This window comes from Strix aluco, chromosome 1, assembly GCF_031877795.1.
Source record: "Strix aluco isolate bStrAlu1 chromosome 1, bStrAlu1.hap1, whole genome shotgun sequence".
Classification (NCBI taxonomy): Eukaryota; Metazoa; Chordata; class Aves; order Strigiformes; family Strigidae; genus Strix; species Strix aluco.
The window spans coordinates 38561226-38572082 of NC_133931.1; the positions used below are offsets into that span (position 1 = coordinate 38561226).

A 10857-nucleotide genomic window follows, 5' to 3' on the forward strand; every position below is an offset into this window, starting at 1 on the left:
TAGTTCTTTCACTCTATGTACTCAAGCTAATGTTCTTTTAAAGTAGTTTACCTATAATGTTTAAAGATAGCCAGGAAGATGGAGGAAAGTAAGGAAGAAATTAAATAGGGAATATTAAATCTAGGAGTGATTAGTCAGGCCATCGTCTAAATGAGATTCTTTTCTAAATTGCATATAGGCTTAAATTTGTCTGAGTACAAGTATGAGAAGATGCCTAAACTGTGTAGAGGTGGCTTTGGCTTTCCATGACCACTCTCTTGAAGGGGAAAGAAAAAAATTTCATATGACAGGAAAACAGTGCCTAATTCCTCTGATCCTGTCTGTTTCCAAAGCATGATATGAAGTCATCCTGATGCTTTAGTAAATAGTATCATCTTCATTTTGTGTTCCAGGTTGCCGCAACATTCAGGCAGGCTAGATTATCAAAGGGAGCCTTTCCTGGGAAGCTCTCAAAGTCAGAGGATCTCAGATTATATATTGATTTCAAGTTGTTTAATTTTTGCTCTGAGATGACTTTACATGTAGTTGATTTCCTTTAGAAAATACTGTTTCTTCACATAAAAATCTTTTTTATCTGTGTCGTGGTTCAGCTGACGATTTATTGAGTTTGACACTTTTATGTGTATGTAACTTGTGATATTGCATATTTCTGTGCCTAACAAGGACATATAAAATGGTACTTGAAAAAATTGCTATTTTATTTAAATTTGGATATTTGTTGTTTTCCTGCAGTTATGGTTCAAGAAGATTATCACAGTCAAAACCCTTATCATAATGCAGTTCATGCTGCTGATGTGACTCAGGCCATGCACTGTTACTTAAAAGAGCCCAAGGTAAGGGAGTGTTCTCAATTTCACATCATATGTACATACAGAAATACATGTATTTGTGTGTGTGCATATAAATGGATTGTGTGCACATGTATACATATATGTGTATATGTACACACACACTTTTTATTAAAAGCAAACAAACCTAAAAAGCCACCAAAAAGACTTTGAACACAAAAAGGCAGGGAATTACTCTCCATGTTGCTGAGACTGTGGGTTCACACTTAGCAGTACGCTTTTCTTTTTTTCCCTCTTCTGAGCTGGCATTGTCTTCTGTGTGGCTTTGTGTTGAACCAGAATAGGGAATTGATTAAGATTGCAGATGTTTAACATAGCACAGTGCCCCAAGACATTTACATAGAATTGCAGCCTGACTCAGAGCTGGCAATAATAAACCTGTGTATTTGTCATTTGGGGTTGGGGTGGGTTTTTTTTCCTCCAGAAACTACCATTACCCTTGCTTTGCTCATCATGAAATGTTCATGAAATGTTCATGTTGCTGCTAGAGGCACCTTAAAGCAAGACATCAGGAGTTCTCTTTGGCCTTTCTTTCTAAAAAAAGCCCAGTGTGACAGACCTTAAAGAGCTGAGCTAATTGAGTGTTTCTTACTACGTGGACTGCTGTCAGTCTGCTGTGAGTGATGTCTTAGACATTTTCAGGACTAAGTCCTGTATTAATGTATTAAATTGAAAACTGTAGTGCTTTCTAGCCAGGTGAGACAAGTTACCTACCTTGATGCAGATTATCACCAGTCTGGTATTCCCTTGAACAGCATAGCTCTTTATTCTCCTTCTGAAGTAAAAACAAATAAGTTCTGGCTCCATGGATGTTTTCCAGAGGCTCTTTGCCCACTCCTCCCACTCCGTTTCTCAGTGCTGCTCTCAGATCAATTGTTGGTGCAGTGAGCCAAATCAGAGCTGATGCATGATGAGCTTTTTTTATGGCATGCAGTTTGGAAGCTCTGAGCATTTTTTATTTAATACTCGTGATGGAAGTTTTGTAATGCTTCAGATACAAGTATAGGCATTGTATTTTTAGTAACATATACAGCTACTGGTTCTATTGCACCAAAGTACATTATAAACATGTGAGGCATGATAGATGGCTAATGCAACAGGGAGTATAAACTTCTGTCCTCACAGGGTGTTTGCTGCATTTCACTTTTGTGCAGACAGAACTGTCCTCTCTGTTTTAGTGCAAGCTAGACTTTATTACTGAGTTTAACTCACAAACCTCCCAACCAGAATTAGTAACAGCTATGAGCAGTGAAAATAAGTCCGTGCAGCTTCATGCTGAGTTGACATGCGCGTACTTCTTGAAAATATTTATTTTGGGCAGATTCTCCTCCTGGTAGACTTTTTGAAATAATTTTGCGTGAGAGTTAGAATGTAGAGAATGGATTTCTAAAGTCTTCCAGAGCATTAGTTTCTTCCTTTTAAGATGAAAAGTTTTAATGTTTGTTTTTTTTTTTTGAAATATACTCTGTATTTAAAGCAGAATTGACACATACAGACAGACTTGGTAAATGAGATGGAGAGCTAATTTTAAGAATTTGCTGCTTTTACAGGATCTAGTTAGAAATAGTACTTCATTACCAGCCAGAAAGTAGCATTTTGTATGCCAGTATTTTTTAAGACTGAACCTTCCCCTTTAGAAAGAATAATGCTTTAAACCATTGTTGAAGTTTTATAGCTTTTGGGGGAGAAAGACTCTGAAAAGTCAGTGGAATATTAGTTTTACATTATTGAAGTTTTTTCTGTGTTCCTATGGCCTGTTAATTACTAAAAAAGAAGCAAAAATGTGACACCCATACCCTTTTTCTGAAGGCACACTTGCATTGCTAACAATTACATTTGTTATCTTACAGCTTTCCAAATCTTTAACTCCATGGGATGTTCTGCTTAGTTTAATAGCAGCTGCCACACATGATTTGGATCACCCAGGTGTTAACCAACCTTTCCTAATTAAAACAAACCATTACTTAGCAACTTTATATAAGGTAAGGACAAGATCGGTTCTTTTGTTAATACCAGGTTTGGTGAATGCCTGAGGAGTACAGAAAAGGAATCTAAATTGTGATGTGTTTAGCTAGTGGTAGGGCTGAATCCAGACATTGTTTCCATGCCACTGGGATGAAAAAAATGTGCAAGTTAACAAAGTATTAAGGATTTGAGAATTTTAATCTCCTTTAAAAAAAAAAAAAAAAAAGTAAATATAAGAAAAACGCCACCTCTAAAACCCAACAAAACTCTCTGTGGTACCTCTCTTAGTCTATAGCTCTTCAGTTTAAGAAAAAGTCACTGAAACCTGTAATACCCTTTTCATTTGCAGAATACCTCAGTATTGGAGAACCATCACTGGAGATCAGCAGTGGGGTTGCTGAGAGAGTCTGGTTTATTTGCACATATGTCATTAGAAAACAGGTACATTTATACAAAATAGTATAGATTAATTTAAGATGTAAGCAAGCTGCCACTGAAGAAAGACAGCCTTGCAAAACAAGCTATGTTATTGCATGGTAGTTCTGAATACAAAACATAGATTATGATCTATTTTAAGAATTCCTGGATACCATGCTTTGGAGTAGAGCAGTTCATGGTGCAATGTGATATTTGGAAAATAACATGTACTGTGAGCCCACTGAAGAAGTGTATTCATATAGTCAAGCACCTGTTCAGATTAAACTTGGCAGCCTTTTCTCATTCTGCCAGCACAACTGTAGTTTAAAATAGACCCTCTTCACCTACTTTAGCAAGAAAAAAGCTTTAAACAATTAGTTTGTGCATTTTGAAGGGGGGGGAGGGGGGGGTGGGGGAAGAGAGGGTGGAGGGGAGCTAAAACTGTTTCAGTCTTCCCGAAAGCTGCCAATGAAACATCCTGATACTTCTATGGATGTTGTAGGAATTTTTCAGAGAAGGAAAAAAAAAAAAAAAGAAACAGTTCAGTGAAAATGCTTGTGACTTGGATTTGTATAATAATGAATATGATGATAAAAAGACGTGTCAATTTAGTGATGGCTGTTGTTCTTAATTGTTTTTTGAATGTTTGGTATCTCTAATTTCAGGCAGCTGATGGAAAGCCAGATAGGTGATCTCATTCTTGCCACAGACATCAGTCAGCAAAATGAGTATCTGTCCATGTTTCGATCCCATTTGGATAGAGGAGACCTATGTTTAGAGAATGCGAACCATCGTCACTTCATTTTACAGGTGATCTTTGTGGTAATATTTTTGAAAACATCACTTTAGTGTCAAAAATAATTTACTTAAAATGCTAAACAGTACTCCCAAGTATCTCCTCCTTTCAAAATGAAGTAGAAATATCTTTTAGTCATTTTGTTCCATTACAAAAAGGTTGTTCCCTCCACTTCAATCTCCCCCTGCTCCCAGCACTTCTCCCAGGTGATGTGGTGTGTTGGTAAGTCTGATAACGTAGGGCTGCTCAACCAAGGAGAGTTGTGTTTCCAAGACAAGGTTTAGTGCTTCTGATGACTCCAGTGCAGTCTTGGAACTGTGAAATGCTTTGTCAGAACCTTTTTCAGGAAAGGAAAGCACTGTTGTTGTGAATCAGTTTGCAGCTGTGCTAGAGAGAGGTTTAGCAAGCTTTAAAAACAAAAGCCTTGAGAGTCTCTTTAGGTTTATAGAAATTTTTATTATTGGGTTCATATTGTGGACTATAAAAGAAAGTGGACAAACAGGCAAGTTCAGTCCTGTGCAAACCACTTTTAAAAATGTGACCTTCAGAGGCAGCAATGGAAAATAGTTTGCTTGCTTTGATGTTTCTTTTTCTGAATTTATTGTTGTCTCCTGTACTAGTGAATGTACTAAATATAGTGCCCCTGAAATATACTTTGACTTGACTGAATTTCCATATTACTCAGAGATGATCATGAGATCTGATAGTTCCCTGAGTGTTTTTTAAATATGATTATAGAACATAACTTTAGAGAAGCATAAATGGTAGGTAGGTTTGTTATTCACAAAACTTTAAATAATCTGCTGTCAGGAAATAAATAATTACAGATGCTTCTGTTGGAGGGAGAGGTAATCTAATGCTGTATGTTAACTTACTAGATGGCTTTGAAGTGCGCTGATATTTGTAATCCATGTCGGACGTGGGAGCTGAGTAAGCAGTGGAGTGAAAAAGTAACAGAGGAGTTCTTCCATCAAGGCAAGTAAGAGTAGAAGTATCTGTTGGTACATAATGTATTTATACTGTGGAGAGAGCAACCATGAGTCATAGCTGCTTGCAAATAAAGGGATTCATATTTAGGATTAATAGAGATTTACAGTACAGTACAGGATTTTTTTTATTTTCATGGGTTGTACTTCTTGCAAAAGGTCAGTGTTACTAAAACCCAGTGAAGAATTCTGCTTAGAATCTGAATCGAGAATGGCTGGTGCAATAGATCCTTCAGCCTGAAAGGCGCTTCAGATGAATAATTATGCTCACTTCACATTTACATAGTGGTTTCAGTAAATTATGAAATACATTCATCATGTATCTTCAATATTTAAACTTTGGCTTTGAGGCCTGTTAGTAAGCAGGTGAGAGCTAGGGAGGACATTTTTATTTACCATGCAGTTAAGGCTGCTTACTTGTGTAAGCAGTTAATAAAGCTTTTAATTGACAAATGGAGTGAATTTTCTCCATTATTATTACATTTTTAAAATAATAAAGTGTGATTCTCCTTTCTTAAGGCTAGTTTAGCTGACTTGAGACCTGCTAATTTGTGCATGGATATGATAAATTGGGAACTGACTGCTCTATTTGGTGCTAATCATGTGGCACTTATTCTTAGATAAAGGTGCTGGGGAAGCAGAACAACAAATTGCCTTTAGTGAGAAATTTCTGAAGGCTAAGCGATTCTCTTCCATATTACAAAGTGGGGATCTTAATTTGCCATTTCTGTGGCAGTCTAGGAGGTTTTGCAAGGAAGTATGTTAATCCTTCAGGAAACCTGTGATTTGATTCTTTTTCTTTGATTATTCTTTGAAAAATACAAAGCACTGTTAGTTCCACTGACAGACCTACTTGGGTTTTTTTGGGAGATGGGGGAGGGAAGTAAATGCATTCAGCCAGCTGTAAAATCACCACCCTTGTTATGCAACTTGCACAACTCACCTCTGAGTGTTTGATGACTCCATTTGGGTCTGGACTTGATGACTTAATAGTTGTATTATACTTTTGTTTCTGTAGGAGATATTGAAAAAAAATATCACTTGGGTGTGAGCCCACTTTGTGACCGACAGACGGAAACTATTGCCAACATCCAGATTGGTAACTGCAGTTCAGTTTATTTTAGTAGATTTCTTTCAGGATGCAATTTGAAAAAAGTACCTTTTAGATACATTTTCTAGAGGTCGCACCTGCTGTGTGTGTGTGGCAGCACTTTGTTACAAAGAGCAATTTTTTTCAATCTGCTATATAACATTTCACCCTTGAATTGAGGGTTTACAAAAAAGTGCTTCACTGACGGTCTTGGAGACTGAAGCCCCCTGTTACCTCACAGAGCAAGTACTATGTGGGAAGCAGCTGACTGCTGCTGCCCAGAACTTCCTTCATCTGAAATGTCCAGTTTGGGAAGAGGAGTGTTGATTCCCCTTGCCCCTGCAGTCTTGGGTTGCCTTTCACAGCAAGGTTGCCACAGTAGGGTTCCAGCTTGCTGGGTTTGGCTTTTTGGAATGTTAGCATTCCTTTCAAGTGCAGCCTTAAGAAGGGTGGTGGGCAGAGATTTGGTGGAGAGTGGTAAACAGCTATTAATTCTTTTTGCTAACTTGAGTTGGATTTAAAATAGTAAAATGACTTTTCATAGTTACTTTTCATAAAGTTGCTTGTGTAGATCGAATGGGACTGTTAAAAACATAGTAAAGAAAAGAATAAATTTAACCACACGCACAGTATGAATTAGTGCTTTAAATTAGAGGCAAAAGCTGATCTGTTGAATCAGCTGTACTCTTTTAATTTAGAATGTTAGAAATTGTACATTTCTGTAATTGACAGATTCCATTTTGGTCGTCTTACCACTGAATTTTTGGTTCATAGAAATAGACACTATAAATAAGTGCACGTGCACATACATGCGAACGTATATAAACGTATGTGTGATGTTTTGTGGCCTTTTTGTTTAAAAATTCCTGTAATTTCTATTTTTAAGTATTTTTAGTCAGCTTAATATTGTGACAAGAGTATCTTCTTTGTTTTACCCCCATTTAATACAGTTCAGACTGTCTATGGGGTAATTTGTTAGAAAATCTTTTTTCAGAAATTCAGGTTTCCTAAATTAATTAGCGTGAGTTAGTTGCTGATGTTTAGATTGCAGCCTCCCCCCCCCCCCCCCCCATTTCCTCCCATATTTTCCTTTATTTGGTCATCGTTGTGAAAGAAAGGAGGTTAATTTTTAATGCAATATAACGTTTTTCTTTTGACTGATGAATAAAATCTTTTACATTTTGAGAGATTATTTTGTAAAGATGCCCTAAATATTGAAAGGAATTTTTAGATGCACATTGGAGAAGAGTAGTCGGACGCACTGTTTGTTTTTTGCTACTAAATTTTATTTAAAATATTTGAGGGTGTGTGTTTTTCCCTGTTTTTTTGACTTGAATATGTTTGCTTGCTTGTTTTCGAAGGTTTTATGACCTACTTAGTGGAACCACTGTTTGGGGAATGGGCCCGGTTCTCAAACACCAGGCTGTCGCAGACGATGCTTGGCCACCTGGGACTGAACAAGGCTAGCTGGAAGGGAGTGCAGAGGGAACAGTCCGGCAGTGGTGACGATGTTGACCCCGCTTTTGAGGAAATGGACTCAGACATATTACCTCAGGAACCTCGATTGTCCTGACCTCAATCTTCATGACAAAACTGCCTCTTCTCTTGGTATCTGCACGGTTGGATTAAAGGAGATACTTGCCAGCCCAAGGTTTTGGTGACACGGTAAAATGATGCCAGCATTATTTATTTCCAAGTTTTCCTTTGACACAGACCATTTGAACCAGAATTTTTTTAAACTGCAAGATCTGAACATAGAGCAATATGCATACGCCTCAGTTGGTTTTTGTTCGGAACCTTGAATATGCAAAGCACAGCAGTGACTGAGCCTTGAAGGAAGAGTACGAACGCTTCATTGTGCCACATGGCTTTGGTTTTTTTGTGAAATTTGGAATACGGTCTTCAAATCTAAGACTTGAGATGGATTGTTCCACTTTCTTGGAATTTAGCAAGACTTGCATCAATATGTTTCAAAGCATACCTTCCACTCAGTCCCTGTTTTAATACGGAAATGTGAAGTGCCCATCCTCTGCTGCCTCTGGCAAGACTTGATGTTTACAAATGTACTCTGAAACTATCGGTTCTAGACTTACCTTTGCGCATGGCTGTGAAGGAACCACTAACTTGGTTTTTTTGCTTTTTTTAAAGAAAAAGATCAAATCCGAGACTGCAGCTCTTGTTTCTTTGGATGCCAGAAAAGCCTCCCATTTGCCATAATTTTGTTTGTGCACTGGGAACTGAGCATTCATCATAGAGCACAGCCAAGCTTTACTCCAGTGCTATATGGGAATGCAATTTTTTAACGGCGGAAAACACTTCTGAATTCGGGAAGGGAAGGGGGGGTGGGGGTGGGGGGGAAGCGTCTGAACTGCATTGCGATTCTGCAGTGGAAACATCGCATGTTGTTTTCACTATTGTACACTTGAACTGCACATGCAAGAACAAGGTGGAATGTCTAAACACCATAATCAGCTCAGGGTATTTGCCAATCTGAAATAAAGTGGGATGGGAAGCGTGTCCTTCAGAACAAGGGTACAAATGCCCCTTTCGCTGCAGCGTGTGTGTATGTGTGGGTGTGTGAGTATGTTTGGGACGGGGGAGGGCGGGAGGGTACCGGGAAGGGTTTGAACGGCAACATTTTTTTTTTTTTTAATTTATTCTTTCAGAATGTGACAATTTCATGAACAGCCACAATGGGGAGGAAACTGTAACAAATTGCTACAGATGCCTTAAACTATGCACAAAGCTAAGTGACCAAATTTGTTTTTGATTTGAAAAATAATAATTAAAAAAAGTGCATTGTTTACGTATTCCTCCCTCTACTGAAACCTTACCCACTAATGGGTTTTTGATGGGAAAAGGAGAAAATGTTTTTTAGGACAAAATTAAAGGACTAATTTTAAACTTAAAACATTCCATTTTTGTAATTTGTTTTACATTGTTTTAAGTACAGTAAGCACAACTGTAATCTAGTTTGAGAAACTGGTGCTTTCTTTTAGTTCATTTGTATTTCCCTGTTATTATTGTAAAAGACTGTTTATTAATTCTGTTTACAGTTTGTTGCAACAGCCATTTTTGGGAGAGAGCTTCAGCGTAAAGCCATTTGTAAAGGCTTTGCCATATTCATTTTAATATGTGCCTGTTGCTGTTAACTTTTAATTAATAAAAAAAATCTTTTCACATTACGCTCCTGTACATTTAAGTTACGACCGAGTCCAGCATTATGGAAAGGTAGCTAAGGTTGCAGTCAGCTCCCACTGTAAAATAAGCCAACTTTTGGATTTGAAAATACTAGTCCTCATGCCAAAATTTATTGCCTCTTGGAGCTTGGCCTTTTACTGTTTGAACAGCAAATCCTGACTTATCAGATTGTTTCCCTTCTAAAATTAAGTTGTTTATTATTCTTTCATGTTCCCTGAAGTAGTATCATTAATCTCAAGGTGGCCATGTTTAAAAAAATAAATTTGTAATGAAACCATGTTTTTGAACCTGCGTGAACTTCCTTCCTTTGCTGTCAGTGCAAGTTCTTGCTGTTGTCTGACTTCAACAGAGAAGGATCAAATGGGATAATGAGCTTTGGTTATAACTTGCAGTAACAGAAAAGCCTTATTCAAACAGGTTGTCTTTGAAAGGGTGATAGTTGCCAGTGGTGTTGGGAACTGTCAGAACAAACAGGTAACATCTGGGTGTGAGTAACTCACTACAGAGAGACTGCAGCTAAGCTTCCTTACAGCCTGTGCAGATTTGTAGGGTTAAGTGTGGAAAAGCACTGATTCCTCTCTGACGTTTTTGAATAAAACATACGCCAAGCCTGCAGCTGTTTTCAAACCAACCACTAAAATCAGTATCTGATGATGTCTTCTGTGACTCACATTTTTTTCAAAATGGGACTTGGTTTAAAGACAGGCCTTCAACAGCAATGTAAGTGTTGCTACTTGTTACAGGCTATTTATAAGCATATTTTTAATATGTAATTTTAATGAAAATTAATGTTAATGAATTTACAAACATGTATATAGCAATATTTCAATATAATACTTACTTATAAACAACCTGTGATTCTTTAACACTGTGCAATCTTGCTGTCATCTGCTCTGACAGGAATGAGTACAGCTTGTCAAGGTGTTGAACGTGAGCAGTTTTATTCTAAGCCACCTTTCCTGGAAAGGGGCTTCTGTCTTGTCCTGCCAGGCTTGATTTAGACCAAACTTAAACTGAAAAACTTTACACATTTTATTGAACATGCTGTCCAGAAACACCCTCTACAAATCTACCTTGAACTTCATGTGAGAGCGGAGCCCACGCATGCCGGGAGTGTACCTAATGTGTTGTAACTGCTAACAGCCTGTCAGCCCACCGCACTCCAGCACTGTGTTTCGGGACAGAGGACATGTACTTGTTTTGATCTACGGATCCGCTCCCTGTGGGCTGCACTATTCACTCACCTATGCAGGCAGCTACAGACAGGCCTTAGGTTATGCCCAAGGCCTCTGCCCATGAATGTCCTTAGTTTGTGTACATCTGCTTCAGATGTTTTTCTGTGGGCAGCGGCACTGTGTATGTAAAAGATTTCAAGTAGAAAGATACAAATTAAGGTGCAGAAAAGTAGAAAATAAATTATATGATGGCAGCTTTGTGATTTCATTTTCTTGTGCAGATGACATTTCTTTTACCATAATTTTACATCATTAACAAGGCTTGCCACATCATTTTGTATTTCTGGGGTGCTGGATACCTGCACCTCACATCAGCAGT

General features: G+C 37.9%; 1 protein-coding gene across 5 annotated transcripts in view; it reads left to right on the forward strand.

Moving 5' to 3' along the window:
* Positions 1-9580, forward strand: part of PDE7A (phosphodiesterase 7A) — an 80147-nt gene extending 70567 nt beyond the window's left edge. For 4 of the 5 annotated variants that reach the window (XM_074818187.1, XM_074818205.1, XM_074818196.1 and 1 more), the window contains 7 exons: positions 733-833; positions 2699-2830; positions 3163-3254; positions 3896-4040; positions 4905-5001; positions 6031-6111; positions 7464-9580. In XM_074818187.1, coding sequence (XP_074674288.1) covers positions 733-833; positions 2699-2830; positions 3163-3254; positions 3896-4040; positions 4905-5001; positions 6031-6111; positions 7464-7675 — 860 coding nt within the window. In that variant the 3' untranslated portion in view covers positions 7676-9580. Of the gene's footprint in view, positions 1-732; positions 834-2698; positions 2831-3162; positions 3255-3895; positions 4041-4904; positions 5006-6030; positions 6112-7463 lie in introns of all 5 variants that reach the window. The other variant, XR_012622455.1, reaches the window with a different exon arrangement.
* The last annotated feature ends 1277 nt before the right edge of the window (positions 9581-10857 follow it).